We start from the raw sequence: 16,958 nt of genomic DNA, 5'->3' as shown, positions 1-16,958 counted from the left end.
TCAATGTCACCTTATTCATGCCTCTTGAGTGGTGAACTGTCGACCCCCTGACCCCTACCAGACATAAATACACTACCCACTTAGCTTCCAACAATAACTTAAACAATGTAGATAGCTGTGGTGAGATCCTCTTCCCTTGCCATTGTTTACAGAATTCTCTATTTAAAGTCTGTTATTTCTTGACAGCCATTTTCATCAACATTTCAATCTCCTCTTCCTTTTTTCACTATCCCTTGCAATTATGCTAAGACTAAACAAGGCTTCAAAAGAGTTTCGTTGGTCAGTATTGTTGATGATAAAGAACTGTTTGATCTTCTGCAAAGAACTTGGGGAACTAATACTATATTTTTCTGGAAAGAACTTGGGGATAATTGCAGACCATGACTTGGACTGAACTGAACACACAACTGCAGTCTGTAAGAAGATGTGGTCGTCACTTCGTTCACTACAGAAATTTAAAAGAATTGTTTCCCCTCGAGTTTAAAGTGAAACTCAAAAAGTCGCTAATAGTCCCTCTACTTGATTATGGCAATCCTGTTCTCCAAGAAATTGCTTATCCGAGCTCATGCAGGCTGGCGCTGAATGCTTGTGCACGATTCATCACTTCTGCCCACGGAAAATTATCACAGCTATGTGCAAACAAGAATCGAGATTCTCATAGACTGGGATGACCCTATGTATTCTCATTCATTGCCCTCCCCCTTATTTAACAGTAACTCCTACACTACTCGTTCCCAACAAAGTAAAATCCTCTCACTTCCTCTCACTGCCATGTTATCTAAACCATTTTCTGTGTTAGGAAACCGACATTCGAACCATCTCCCACAAAATATCGGAAAATTAAATTCCTTTCAAATTTCAAAAGACAGCTTATGGTCCACCTCTTATCACAATTACTATATCTTCCACACAATTGTCTGCTGCTCACTCTCTTGAGCTCTCCGTTAAAAACCACTCTACCACCCCCACTGTTTACAGAGTTCTCTATTTAAAGTCTGTTATTTCTTGACAGCCATTGTCATCAACATCTCAATCTTCTTTTTTACACTGTCCCTTGCAATTCTGCAATTACTAAACATAGCTGCAAAGGAGTTTAGCTAATCAATATTTTCTGAATTCCCTCTATTATTATTACTAATGCAAATCAATGCCATTGACAGTGCTATGTAATACATCAGTAAGAGACCTGTGGTGTAGGTGTAGTTCGAAACCTGCCACCGCGTAAGTTTTGATTAATAATCAGTGTTCGCGGCCGAAGACTTCTGCCATAAGAAGTCACCCTCATTCTGCCAAAGGCCTTGTCAGATAGGGTGCTCTCTTGCCCCTAAAGGTGGAAGAATCAGCATGATCAATGCAAAAGGCTATGGAAACCACTGCATTAAAGACACGTAACGTTTATCCCAAGACATGTGGCACGTAACCGTAAAAAAATTGTCATGATGATCTCCCTATTGGTAAAAGATTCCGGAATACTCCCCATTTGTATCTCCGGGAGGGGACTGCCAAGGGGGGAGGTGAACAAGAGAAAAAGATTGGATAATCAACGAAAGTATAAAGTCCTACGAGTCGAATCGAGGAATGTCAGAAGCTTGAACGTGGTAGGGAAGCTAGAAAATCCGCAAAAGGAAATGATAAGACTCACTCTACATGCAGTAGCGGTCAGTGAAGTGAAATGGAAAGAAGACAAGAATTTCTGGTCAGATGAGTATAGGGTAGTATCAACAGCAGCAGAAAATGGTGTAACTGGAGCAGGATTCGGTATGAACAGGAAGGTGAGGTAGAGAGTGTGTTACTCTGAACAGTTCAGTGGTAGGTTTATTCTTATCAGAATCGACAGCAAACCAACACTGACAACGACAGCTCAGGTATACATGCCGACGTCGCAAGCTGAAGAGATAGAGAAACAGTATGGTGATATAGAAAGGGTAACACAATACACAAGGGGAGATGAATCTAATAGTCATGGGGGTCTGGATTGCAGTTGCAGGGGGAGGAGTAGAAGGAAAGGTTACAGGAAAATATGTGCTTGGGACAAGGAATGAGAGAGGAGGAAGACTAATTGAGTTCTGTAATAAATTTCAGTTAGTAATAGCGAATACTCTGTTCAAGAATCACAAGAGGAGGAGGTGTACTTGGAAAAGACAGGGTGATACCAGAAGATTTCAGTTAGATTACATCATGGTCAGGCAGAGATTCCGAAATCAGATTCTTGATTGTAAAGCGAACCAGGGAGCAGATATAGACTCAGATCACAATGTAGTAGCGATGAAGAGTAGACTGAAGCTTAACAGATTAGTCACGAAAAATCAGTACGCGAAGAAGTGGGATGCGAAAGCACTAAGGAATGCCGATATACTCTTGAAGTTCTCTAAGGCTGTAGAGACAGCAATAAAGAATAATCCATTAGGCAGTACATCTCTAAAAAGAGCCATCACAGAAACTGGAAAGAAAATCGTAGGTACAAAAAAGGTAACTGCCAAGAAACCACGGGTAACAGAAGAAATACTTCAGGTAATCGATGAAAGAAGGTAGTACAAAAATGTTCAGGGAAATTCAGGAATACAGGAATACAAGTCGCTGAGGAATGAAATAAACAGGAAGTGCACGGAAGCTAAGACGAAATAGCTGCATGAAAAATGTGAAGACAACGAAAAAGGAATGATTGACGGAAGGAGTGACTCAGCATATAGGGAAAGTCAAAACAACCTTCGGAGAAATTAAAAGCAAGTGTGGTCACATTAAGAATGCATCCGGAATTCCATTGTTAAATGCAGAGGAGAGAGCGGATTGGTTGAAAGAGTACACTGAAGGCCTCTGTGAGGGGGAAGATTTTCCTGATGTGACAGAAAAAACATTGGTCGATTCAGAGGAGATAGGGCATACAGTATTAGAATCAGAATTTAAGAGAGCTTTGGAGGACTTAAATGAAATAAGGCAGAAGGGATGGATAACATTCCATCAGAATTCCTAAAATCATTAGAAGAAGTGGTAACAAAACGACTATTATCGTTGGCGTGTAGAACGTATGAGTCTGGCAATATACCGTCTGACTTGCGGAAAAATATCATACACAAAATTCCGAAGACTGCAAGAGCTGGCATGTGGGAGAATTTTCTGACAATCGGCTTAAAAGCTTATGCATCCAAGTTGCTAGCAAGAAGAATATACAGAAGATTGGAAAAGAATATTGTGGATGTGTTAGATGACGATCAGTTAGGCTTTAGGAAAGGTATAGGCACCAGAGAGGCAATTCTGACCTTGCGGTTGATAATGGAAGCAAACTAAAAAAAAAAAAAAAAAAAAAAATCAAGACACGTTCATAGGATTTGTCGACCTGGAAAAAGCGTTCGCCAATGTAAAATGGTGAAATATGTTCGAAATTCTGTGAAAAGTGTGAGTAAGTTATAGAGAGAGAGGGGTCATATACAATATGTACAACAGCCTAGAGGGAATAATAAGAGTGGACGATCAAGAACGAAATGCTCGGATTAAAAATGGTGTAAGATAGGGATTTAGTTTTTCGCCCCTATCGTTCAATCTGTATATCGAAGAAACAATGATGGAAATAAAAGAGTGGAATTTAAATTCAAGGTGAAATGCTATCCTGAGTGAAAGTGAAGAAGAATTACATGATGTGATGAATTGGATGGACAGTCTAATGAGTACAGAATATGGATTGAGAGTAAATCGATGAAAGACGAAAGCAAAGAGAAGTAGCAGAAATGAGAACAGCGAGAAACTTAACATCAGGATTGACGGTCACGAAGTAGGTAAAGTTAAGGAATTCTGTTATCTAGGTAACAAAATAAGCAATGTCGGACGTAGCAAGGAGGATATTAAAAGCAGACTAGCCTGGCAAAAAGGGCGTTCCTGGCCAAGAGAAGTCTACTAGTATGAAACATACGCTTTAATTTGAGAAAGAAATTGCTGAGAATATACGTCTCGAGCACAGCATTGTATTGTAATGAAACATCGACCGTGGGAAAACCGGAAAAGAAGAGAATGGAACCATTTGAAATGTGGTGCTATAGACGAATGTTGAAAAACAGGTGGACTGATAAGATAAGGAAAGAGGAGGTTCTATGCAGAGCTGGCTCGGAAAGGAATATGGGGAAAACAATGACAAGGAGAAGGGACAGGGTAATAGGACATCTGTTAAGACATCAGTGACTGACTTCCATAGTAGAGATAGTTGAAAATGGAAAAACTATAAAGGAAGACAGAGACTGGAATACATCCAGCAAATAGTTGAGGAGGCAGGGTACAAGTGGTACTCTGAGATGAAGAGAGAAATTCGTGGTGGGCCGCATCAAACCAATCCAGCCAGAAGACTGATGACTCAAAAGGAATAAAATGAGAAAATGTTATTCATTTGGTATCTGTTGTTCATGGTGAGATTGTTATAATGGTTTTATGTTGTTTTCTATAAGCGATTTTATAACAATCCATTTTGATAGAAATCCAAGAAATGGTGGTAAACCCCTAAGAGGGAGCCTTAATGCCCCATCTGGTTAGGCTAAATACGCAATAAAAAAGGTGAATTTGCATATAATACCAGTGAAACATTAAAAGCGATCCAAAACCAGCGAACGGATGCTGTTTGTTCATGTTTTCGTACGAAGTCTAAACCTAACGCAAAAAAGAGACTGACTTCTCAGTTTCGTGATATTCACCCCTTGCTGTGTCCGCCCCGATAGCTGAGTGGTCAGCGTGACGGATTGCCATCCTACGGGCCCGGGTTCGATTCCCGGCTGGGTCGGGGATTTTCTCCGCTCAGGGACTGGGTGTTGTGCTGTCTTCATCATCATTTCATCCCCATTCGGCGCGCAGGTCGCCCAATGTGGCGTCGAATGCAATAAGACCTGCACCAAGGCGGCTGGACCTGCCAATGGCGCCAAACGTTCATTTCCATACCCCTTGCTGTGTGCAAAAACGTATCATTGGATCAGAAAAATGGAACAATAATTTCGAGAAAGACGGCAAGGAGGAAAGAAAGAAAAGATAAGAAACTGAAGTGAAAAAGCACTGAAGTGAAAGCTTGAATCCGAAGAAGAAGAAGGAAAATGAGAAGAAAAAAAGCCCAGACTGCATTCAATCAAGCCGGCTGGTGTGGCCGAGCGGTTCTAGGCGCTTCAGTCCGGAACCGCGCCACTGCTACGGTCGCAGTTTCGAATCCTGCCTCTGGCATGGATGAGTGTGATGTCCTTAGGTTAGTTAGGTTTAAGTAGTTCTAAGTTCTAGGGGACTGATGACCTCCCATAGTGCTCAGAGCCATTTGAACCATTCAGTCAAAACAATACACCAATTGCGACTTGAAGAAACAAAGAAAAGGTAGAAGAAACCTTTCGCAACAGCTGCGGAGAGAGCTTTCAAGATGGTTGAGTTCAGTGTGGACAGAATCAGCAATCATAGCGCGAGGTGTGTTCTGATTAGGCTAACTCAGGGCTTTATATTTGTGATCAGTGCTGAAGTTTCAGGGTTGCGCGCTGTTAACTGCTCCATGAGCAGCCTCATATGACAAGGCAACTAAGTCTTTACATATGTAAACTTTAAAAATACTGTTAACACTAGTGATGTTTGTTAGACTTGAGTTTTAATAAACCTGATAATGTTAGACTGTTAGATAAATTACATATTAAATAGGTTTTCATTTATTTTGAAATAACATTGAGTTTTCGTAGCAAAAAAGGTGTTAAGTGAGGATTATTACCTGATCCTGCCTCATATAAACGGTAATAGGTGCCCAGCATGAACAAAATGAGTGATGATATCGCAATCTGCACAAGGCTCCATACCTGGATTTAAAAAAAGAAAAACAGTACATTTCAATTCAACTGGTTTTAGATTGTGCTTGATATATTGTAACGATAGATTTTATTAAAATATACTTTCTGGCTTATGATCCGGTTCTTTACTACACTCCTGGAAATTGAAATAAGAACACCGTGAATTCATTGTCCCAGGAAGGGGAAACTTTATTGACACATTCCTGGGGTCAGATACATCACATGATCACACTGACAGAACCACAGGCACATAGACACAGGCAACAGAGCATGCACAATGTCGGCACTAGTACAGTGTATATCCACCTTTCGCAGCAATGCAGGATGCTATTCTCCCATGGAGACGATCGTAGAGATGCTGGATGTAGTCCTGTGGAACGGCTTGCCATGCCATTTCCACCTGGCGCCTCAGTTGGACCGGCGTTCGTGCTGGACGTGCAGACCGCGTGAGACGACGCTTCATCCAGTCCCAAACATGCTCAATGGGGGACAGATCCGGAGATCTTGCTGGCCAGGGTAGTTGACTTACACCTTCTAGAGCACGTTGGGTGGCACGGGATACATGCGGACGTGCATTGTCCTGTTGGAACAGCAAGTTCCCTTGCCGGTCCAGGAATGGTAGAACGATGGGTTCGATGACGGTTTGGATGTACCGTGCACTATTCAGTGTCCCCTCGACGATCACCAGTGGTGTACGGCCAGTGTAGGAGATCGCTCCCCACACCATGATGCCGGGTGTTGGCCCTGTGTGCCTCGGTCATATGCAGTCCTGATTGTGGCGCTCACCTGCACGGCGCCAAACACGCATACGACCATCATTGGCACGAAGGCAGAAGCGACTCTCATCGCTGAAGACGACACGTCTCCATTCGTCCCTCCATTCACGCCTGTCGCGACACCACTGGAGGCGGGCTGCACGATGTTGGGGCGTGAGCGGAAGACGGCCTAACGGTGTGCGGGACCGTAGCCCAGCTTCATGGAGACGGTTGCGAATGGTCCTCGCCGATACCCCAGGAGCAACAGTGTCCCTAATTTGCTGGGAAGTGGCGGTGCGGTCCCCTACGGCACTGCGTAGGATCCTACGGTCTTGGCGTGCATCCGTGCGTCGCTGCGGTCCGGTCCCAGGTCGACGGGCACGTGCACCTTCCGCCGACCACTGGCGACAACATCGATGTACTGTGGAGACCTCACGCCCCACGTGTTGAGCAATTCGGCGGTACGTCCACCCGGCCTCCCGCATGCCCACTATACGCCCTCGCTCAAAGTCTGTCAACTGCACATACAGTTCACGTCCACGCTGTCGCGGCATGCTACCAGTGTTAAAGACTGCGATGGAGCTCCGTATGCCACGGCAAACTAGCTGACACTGACGGCGGCGGTGCACAAATGCTGCGCAGCTAGCGCCATTCGACGGCCGACACCGCGGTTCCTGGTGTGTCCGCTGTGCCGTGCGTGTGATGATTGCTTGTACAGCCCTCTCGCAGTGTCCGGAGCAAGTATGGTGGGTCTGACACACCGGTGTCAATGTGTTCTTTTTTCCATTTCCAGGAGTGTATATTATTTGTCTCTACAGAAAAGGTAAAGTGTATTTCATAGGGGATTTTACCTGTTATGTAGAGACATGCAGTTTTCTCGTGGATCTGCGCTCTGTGTTTGGATATGAATAACAAAACATATGAAAGGTAGACAAGCAACTGGTGAGCAGTATGGTTTCCAGCTTTCTTGTGATATCTGACTAACCATGGTATTCAGCAACAAGTGCGATTTAAGTTGGTAATACTTTGACTAGTTTATTAAACTGCAATATTGGACCAAACTAGAAAATTTTCAAGCTGGTCCCAGGAGAGCAAAATGCCAACTTTCCCATCTCAGGTATAAGGGTAAGTACAAGAATCGAGCTCCTGATACTTCAGATAGCAGTCAGTATGCTGTGGAATATTTTAATGGGCGGAGATGAAAAGAATCCATAGTCCAGTAACAAAAAGTTTCAGGGCAACCAAATATTTACTAATTGAGAGCTTTCTATGATACTTGCTGTAACGACGTACAATAAAAGAATTGCTCCAACATGGCGATGAAAATTAAAACCAAATGCGGAAAAGATCCAGCACGTCCAGAAAAAAAACAGCCGTAATACAACATCCAGCATGTTGAGACATCATACATAAACAACCTATTATTGGACTGTTGGCATTGCACTGCAGATCTGCACATGGTCGTCACAGGCCAAAATCGATACTCAGCTGATGTACATCTGCCGTCCAGCAATAGTGTTAAAGAAAATTAAAATCAACATTCCCTGGTTTACTGATTCTCTTTATTTCGACAATGGCCTATTGCGTATTTCTATAATGTACTTGGTAACTTTAAATTTCTGGCTGTAATTCTTTGCAAGATGTGGAAGTCACAGTATGTATGGCTATAGAAAACGGATAGTAGTTAAAGTGGGCTTGGCATAGTTCCTTCGTGCACCTTGAATGACAAATCATGGAATTCGATTCTATGGCAATTCCTCAGTGCAGTTATCAGCAGCCATGGCAGTACTGGTGGCGCCTGTAAAATGTCAACATCGCTTCCAGTTATTTGGGATGTTCTTTCGCCATACAGAGTAAAGGTAGGCTCAAAAAGCATTTACACCTACTCTAAACATTCACAAAAAAGCAATGAAACAGCGCTTGTCTCACAAAATCGTATACTGTGACATCCTTCAAGTGAATGTGTACTTCTTATACAATTGTAAATTGTTAGTATACGACAGACTGTTAGTATAGGACAGACTTGTGATGGATATACATACGAAAGGGAAACTACATTTGGCAGGAGATATAGCCTTTCTGCCTGGATGTAAGAAGGACTTCAGAGGACTGTGGAAAAGGACGGAAAGCAACACTTAACACAGAATATAAATTGTAGGCAAACATAACAAAATGGAGGTGATGAGTTGGAGGTGAAACAGCGAATTTGTTAACACCAAGTAGGTAATGGCGAAGTGGTGGAAGATGATTGATGCACATCTCCATTGTTGTTTGGAAGATTGGACAGGATCCCCAAAACAAGGACGGCAGCGTTCCTTCAGTAAAATAACTCTCTAGAAGCAAGACAATGATACAGAACTGAGAAATCATAGTACTGAAGTACACATCTGAAAAGCGGAACCATGCAGAAATGAAACATGGGTTGCTGTAAACCCCGAGAAGTAGAACCTGCAAGCATTTGAAATCGAGCGCTTTCGAATGATGTTAAAAATTCAATGTGCAGCTAAAGTTCAAAATGGAATGAAATCTGCAGAAGGACTGAAACTGAAAAATGGAACGGCTGGTGGAATATCTGCTACGGCATCCAGGAGTAGTTTGTCTGGCACTGGAAGATGCAGTATAGAGACATTTACACTGAGGTGACAAAGAGTCATCGGACATATGAGAATGGCGGAAGATCCGCGTACATAACATATAACAGGGCAGAGCGTTCGCGGAGCTTTCATTTGTACTCAGGTGATTCACGTGAAAAAGTTTCTGACGTGATTATGAGCGCAGGGTGGGATTTAACAGCCTCTGAACGCAGAACGGTAGTTGGAGCTAGATGCATGGGACATTCCATTTCGGAAATACACTCCTGGAAATTGAAATAAGATCACCGTGAATTCTTTGTCCCAGGAAGGGGAAACTTTATTGACACATTCCTGGGGTCAGATACATCACATGATCACACTGACAGAACCACAGGCACATAGACACAGGCAACAGAGCATGCACAATGTCGGCACTAGTACAGTGTATATCCACCTTTCGCAGCAATGCAGGACGCTATTCTCCCATGGAGACGATCGTAGAGATGCTGGATGTAGTCCTGTGGAACGGCTTGCCATGCCATTTCCACCTGGCGCCTCAGTTGGACCGGCGTTCGTGCTGGACGTGCAGACCGCGTGAGACGACGCTTCATCCAGTCCCAAACATGCTCAATGGGGGACAGGTCCGGAGATCTTGCTGGCCAGGGTAGTTGACTTACACCTTCTAGAGCACGTTGGGTGGCACGGGATACATGCGGACGTGCATTGTCCTGTTGGAACAGCAAGTTCCCTTGCCGGTCCAGGAATGGTAGAACGATGGGTTCGATGACGGTTTGGATGTACCGTGCACTATTCAGTGTCCCCTCGACGATCACCAGTGGTGTACGGCCAGTGTAGGAGATCGCTCCCCACACCATGATGCCAGGTGTTGGCCCTGTGTGCCTCGGTCGTATGCAGTCCTGATTGTGGCGCTCACCTGCACGGCGCCAAACACGCATACGACCATCATTGGCACGAAGGAAGAAGCGACTCTCATCGCTGAAGACGACACGTCTCCATTCGTCCCTCCATTCACGCCTGTCGCGACACCACTGGAGGCGGGCTGCACGATGTTGGGGCGTGAGCGGAAGACGGCCTAACGGTGTGCGGGACCGTAGCCCAGCTTCATGGAGACGGTTGCGAATGGTCCTCGCCGATACCCCAGGAGCAACAGTGTCCCTAATTTGCTGGGAAGTGGCGGTGCGGTCCCCTACGGCACTGCGTAGGATCCTACGGTCTTGGCGTGCATCCGTGCGTCGCTGCGGTCCGGTCCCAGGTCGACGGGCACGTGCACCTTCCGCCGACCACTGGCGACAACATCGATGTACTGTGGAGACCTCACGCCCCACGTGTTGAGCAATTCGGCGGTACGTCCACCCGGCCTCCCGCATGCCCACTATACGCCCTCGCTCAAAGTCTGTCAACTGCACATACAGTTCACGTCCACGCTGTCGCGGCATGCTACCAGTGTTAAAGACTGCGATGGAGCTCCGTATGCCACGGCAAACTGGCTGACACTGACGGCGGCGGTGCACAAATGCTGCGCAGCTAGCGCCATTCGACGGCCGACACCGCGGTTCCTGGTGTGTCCGCTGTGCCGTGCGTGTGATGATTGCTTGTACAGCCCTCTCGCAGTGTCCGGAGCAAGTATGGTGGGTCTGACACACCGGTGTCAATGTGTTCTTTTTTCCATTTCCAGGAGTGTATATTATTTGTCTCTACAGAAAAGGTAAAGTGTATTTCATAGGGGATTTTACCTGTTATGTAGAGACATGCAGTTTTCTCGTGGATCTGCGCTCTGTGTTTGGATATGAATAACAAAACATATGAAAGGTAGACAAGCAACTGGTGAGCAGTATGGTTTCCAGCTTTCTTGTGATATCTGACTAACCATGGTATTCAGCAACAAGTGCGATTTAAGTTGGTAATACTTTGACTAGTTTATTAAACTGCAATATTGGACCAAACTAGAAAATTTTCAAGCTGGTCCCAGGAGAGCAAAATGCCAACTTTCCCATCTCAGGTATAAGGGTAAGTACAAGAATCGAGCTCCTGATACTTCAGATAGCAGTCAGTATGCTGTGGAATATTTTAATGGGCGGAGATGAAAAGAATCCATAGTCCAGTAACAAAAAGTTTCAGGGCAACCAAATATTTACTAATTGAGAGCTTTCTATGATACTTGCTGTAACGACGTACAATAAAAGAATTGCTCCAACATGGCGATGAAAATTAAAACCAAATGCGGAAAAGATCCAGCACGTCCAGAAAAAAAACAGCCGTAATACAACATCCAGCATGTTGAGACATCATACATAAACAACCTATTATTGGACTGTTGGCATTGCACTGCAGATCTGCACATGGTCGTCACAGGCCAAAATCGATACTCAGCTGATGTACATCTGCCGTCCAGCAATAGTGTTAAAGAAAATTAAAATCAACATTCCCTGGTTTACTGATTCTCTTTATTTCGACAATGGCCTATTGCGTATTTCTATAATGTACTTGGTAACTTTAAATTTCTGGCTGTAATTCTTTGCAAGATGTGGAAGTCACAGTATGTATGGCTATAGAAAACGGATAGTAGTTAAAGTGGGCTTGGCATAGTTCCTTCGTGCACCTTGAATGACAAATCATGGAATTCGATTCTATGGCAATTCCTCAGTGCAGTTATCAGCAGCCATGGCAGTACTGGTGGCGCCTGTAAAATGTCAACATCGCTTCCAGTTATTTGGGATGTCCTTTCGCCATACAGAGTAAAGGTAGGCTCAAAAAGCATTTACACCTACTCTAAACATTCACAAAAAAGCAATGAAACAGCGCTTGTCTCACAAAATCGTATACTGTGACATCCTTCAAGTGAATGTGTACTTCTTATACAATTGTAAATTGTTAGTATACGACAGACTGTTAGTATAGGACAGACTTGTGATGGATATACATACGAAAGGGAAACTACATTTGGCAGGAGATATAGCCTTTCTGCCTGGATGTAAGAAGGACTTCAGAGGACTGTGGAAAAGGACGGAAAGCAACACTTAACACAGAATATAAATTGTAGGCAAACATAACAAAATGGAGGTGATGAGTTGGAGGTGAAACAGCGAATTTGTTAACACCAAGTAGGTAATGGCGAAGTGGTGGAAGATGATTGATGCACATCTCCATTGTTGTTTGGAAGATTGGACAGGATCCCCAAAACAAGGACGGCAGCGTTCCTTCAGTAAAATAACTCTCTAGAAGCAAGACAATGATACAGAACTGAGAAATCATAGTACTGAAGTACACATCTGAAAAGCGGAACCATGCAGAAATGAAACATGGGTTGCTGTAAACCCCGAGAAGTAGAACCTGCAAGCATTTGAAATCGAGCGCTTTCGAATGATGTTAAAAATTCGATGTGCAGCTAAAGTTCAAAATGGAATGAAATCTGCAGAAGGACTGAAACTGAAAAATGGAACGGCTGGTGGAATATCTGCTACGGCATCCAGGAGTAGTTTGTCTGGCACTGGAAGATGCAGTATAGAGACATTTACACTGAGGTGACAAAGAGTCATCGGACATATGAGAATGGCGGGAGATCCGCGTACATAACATATAACAGGGCAGAGCGTTCGCGGAGCTTTCATTTGTACTCAGGTGATTCACGTGAAAAAGTTTCTGACGTGATTATGAGCGCAGGGTGGGATTTAACAGCCTCTGAACGCAGAACGGTAGTTGGAGCTAGATGCATGGGACATTCCATTTCGGAAATACACTCCTGGAAATTGAAATAAGATCACCGTGAATTCTTTGTCCCAGGAAGGGGAAACTTTATTGACACATTCCTGGGGTCAGATACATCACATGATCACACTGACAGAACCACAGGCACATCGACACAGGCAACAGAGCATGCACAATGTCGGCACTAGTACAGTGTATATCCACCTTTCGCAGCAATGCAGGATGCTATTCTCCCATGGAGACGATCGTAGAGATGCTGGATGTAGTCCTGTGGAACGGCTTGCCATGCCATTTCCACCTGGCGCCTCAGTTGGACCGGCGTTCGTGCTGGACGTGCAGACCGCGTGAGACGACGCTTCATCCAGTCCCAAACATGCTCAATGGGGGACAGATCCGGAGATCTTGCTGGCCAGGGTAGTTGACTTACACCTTCTAGAGCACGTTGGGTGGCACGGGATACATGCGGACGTGCATTGTCCTGTTGGAACAGCAAGTTCCCTTGCCGGTCTAGGAATGGTAGAACGATGGGTTCGATGACGGTTTGGATGTACCGTGCACTATTCAGTGTCCCCTCGACGATCACCAGTGGTGTACGGTCAGTGTAGGAGATCGCTCCCCACACCATGATGCCGGGTGTTGGCCCTGTGTGCCTCGGTCGTATGCAGTCCTGATTGTGGCGCTCACCTGCACGGCGCCAAACACGCATACGACCATCATTGGCACGAAGGCAGAAGCGACTCTCATCGCTGAAGACGACACGTCTCCATCCGTCCCTCCATTCACGCCTGTCGCGACACCACTGGAGGCGGGCTGCACGATGTTGGGGCGTGAGCGGAAGACGGCCTAACGGTGTGCGGGACCGTAGCCCAGCTTCATGGAGACGGTTGCGAATGGTCCTCGCCGATACCCCAGGAGCAACAGTGTCCCTAATTTGCTGGGAAGTGGCGGTGCGGTCCCCTACGGCACTGCGTTGGATCCTACGGTCTTGGCGTGCATCCGTGCTTCGTTGCGGTCCGGTCCTAGGTCGACGGGCACGTGCACCTTCCGCCGACCACTGGCGACAACATCGATGTACTGTGGAGACCTCACGCCCCACGTGTTGAGCAATTCGGCGGTACGTCCACCCGGCCTCCCGCATGCCCACTATACGCCCTCGCTCAAAGTCCGTCAGCTGCACATACGGTTCACGTCCACGCTGTCGCGGCATGCTACCAGTGTTAAAGACTGCGATGGAGCTCCGTATGCCACGGCAAACTGGCTGACACTGACGGCGGCGGTGCACAAATGCTGCGCAGCTAGCGCCATTCGACGGCCAACACCGCGGTTCCTGGTGTGTCCGCTGTGCCGTGCGTGTGATCATTGCTTGTACAGCCCTCTCGCAGTGTCCGGAGCAAGTATGGTGGGTCTGACACACCGGTGTCAATGTGTTCTTTTTTCCATTTCCAGGAGTGTATTTAGGAAATTCAGTATTTCGAGATCCACAGCGTCAAAAGTGTGCTGAGGATACGAAATTTCAGGCATTACCTCTCACCATGAGCAATGCAAAGTCCGATGGCATTCAGCTGAAGAAAGTGAGCAGCGGCGTTTGCGTATGGTTGTCAGTGCTAACAGACAAGCAACACTGCGTGGAATAACCGCCTAAATCAATGTGGGACGTACGTCGAGCGTATCTGTTACGACAGTGCGAGGAAATTTGACGTTAATGGGGTGTGGCAGCAGACGACTGATGCGAGTGCGTTTGCTAGCAGCAGGACATCACCCGCAGCTCCTCTCCCAGGCTCGTGAGCCTACCTGCTGGTCTGGTCAGATGAGTCCCTATCTTAGTTGGTACGAGCTGATAGTAGGGTTCGAATATGGCGAAATACTACATGTATTTTTCCAAAGCTGTTTCACAGAGGAAGACTGCACTGTAGTTCCTTCTGTAGATTGTCGCACAGGTGACAGAGGGATAGAAAAACAATTAAAATCGCTCAAAAGACGAAAGGCAGCTGAACCTGATGGGATACCAGTTCGATTTTACACACAGTACGCGAAGGAACTTGCCCCCCTTCTTGCAGCGGTGTACCGTAGGTCTCTAGAAGACCGTAGCGTTCTAAAAGATAGGAAAAGGGCACAGGTCATCCCCGTTTTCAAGAAGGGACGTCGAACAGATGTGCAGAACTATAGACCTATATCTCTAACGTCGATCAGTTGTAGAATTTTGGAACACGTGTTATGTTAGAGTATAATGAGCCGGCCGCGGTGGTCTCGCGGTTCTAGGCGCTCAGTCCGGAACCGCGCGACTGCTACGGTTGCAGGTTCGAATCCTGCCTCGGGCATGGATGTGTATGATGTCCACGAGACTCAGAGGGCCATAGACACGGGTTCCCAGGTAGATGCCGTGTTTCTTGACTTCCGCAAGGCGTTCGATACAGTTCCCCACAGTCGTTTAATGAACAAAGTAAGAGCATATGGACTATCAGACCAATTGTGTGATTAGATTGAACAGTTCCTAGATAACAGAACGCAGCATGTCATTCTCAATGGAGAGAAGTCTTCCGAAGTAAGAGTGATTTCAGTTGGGCCGCAGGGGAGTGTCATAGGACCGTTGCTATTCAAAATGACCTTGTGGATGACATCGGAAGTTCGCTGAGGCTTTTGTGGATGACGCTGTAGCATATCGAGTGGTTGTAACAATGGAAAATTGTACTGAAATTGGGGGCAGGAGGATCTGCAACGAATTGACGCATGGTGCAGGGAATGGCAATTGAATCTCAATGTAGACAAGTGTACTGTGCTCCGAATACATAGAAAGAAATATCCTTTATCATTTAGCTACAATATAGCAGGTCAGCAACTGGAAGCAATTAATTCCATAAATTATCTGGGAGTAGGCATTAGGAGTGATTTAAAGTTGGATGATCATATAAAGTTGATCGTCGGTAAAGCAGATGCCAGACTGAGATTCATTGGAAGAATTCTAAGGAAATGCAATCCGAGAGCAAAGGGAGTAGGTAACAGTACACTGCTTGAATACTGCTCACCAGGGTGAGATCCGTACCAGATAGGATTGATAGAAGAGATAGAGAAGATCCAACGGAGAGCAGCGAAAGCGTTACAGAAATGATAGATAAACTCCAGTGGAAGACTCTGCAAGACAGACTCGCAGTAGCTCGGTACGGGCTTTTGTTGAAGTTTAGAGAACATGCCTTCACTGAGGAGTCAAGCAGTATATTGCTCCCTCCTACGTATATCCATGAGGATAAAATCAGAGAGATTAGGGCCCACACAGAGGCATACCGACAATCTTTCTTTCCACGAACAGTACGAGACTGGAATAGAAGGGAGAACCGATAGAGGTACGGAAGGTACCCCTCGCCACTCACCGTCAGATGGCTTGCGGAGTATGGATGTAGATGTATGTGTAGATGGCGTACACACCACAAATCCACGGACCCAAGTTGGTAACAAGCTTGTGGTGGCTACATAATGGTGTAGACTGTGTTCACATGAAATCGACCGGGTCTTCTGGTCCAACTGAAGCCATCATTGATTGGAAATATTTATAATCGGCTGCCTGGACACCATTTGCAGACATTGACGGTCTTTGTGTTCCCAAACAACGATGGAAATTTTATGTATGACAACGCACCATGTTATCGTGCCTCGCGATTGGTTTGTTCAACATTCTGGCCAATTCGAGCGAATGATTTGGCCACGCAGATCATCCGACACGAATCCCATTCAACATTTATAGGACATAATCAAGAGGTCAGTTCATGTCAAAATGCTGCGCTGTCAATACTTTCACAATTATAGACGACTATAGCGGCAGCAAAGGCAATGGCCTTGCCGCAGTCGATACACCGGTTCTCGTCAGATCACGGAAGTTAAGCGCTGTCGGGCGTCGCCGGCACTTGGGATGAGCATCCGGGCTGCCATGCGCTGTTGCCATTTTTCGGGGTGCACTCAGCCTCGTGATGCCAATTGAGGAGCTACTCGACCGAATAGTAGCGACTCTGGTCAAAGAAAACCATCATAACGACCGGGAGAGCGGCGTGCTGACCACACGCCCCTCTTATTCGCATCCTCATCCAAGGGTGACACGGCGGTCGGATGGTCCCGTTGGGCCTCTTGTG

General features: G+C 45.8%; 1 protein-coding gene across 1 annotated transcript in view; it reads right to left on the bottom strand.

The window, feature by feature from the left end:
• LOC126106447 (uncharacterized) overlaps positions 1-16,958 on the bottom strand; it is a 115,754-nt gene that overhangs the window by 63,852 nt on the left and 34,944 nt on the right. The window contains exon 5 of the mRNA XM_049912729.1: positions 5,711-5,795. Within this exon, the coding sequence (XP_049768686.1) occupies positions 5,711-5,795 (85 nt within the window). The remainder of the gene's footprint in view (positions 1-5,710; positions 5,796-16,958) is intronic.

Source organism: Schistocerca cancellata, chromosome 10 (assembly GCF_023864275.1).
Source record: "Schistocerca cancellata isolate TAMUIC-IGC-003103 chromosome 10, iqSchCanc2.1, whole genome shotgun sequence".
Taxonomy (NCBI): Eukaryota; Metazoa; Arthropoda; class Insecta; order Orthoptera; family Acrididae; genus Schistocerca; species Schistocerca cancellata.
Note: the sequence above shows the minus strand (reverse complement) of the source record. Positions and strands in the feature narration are given on the sequence as shown.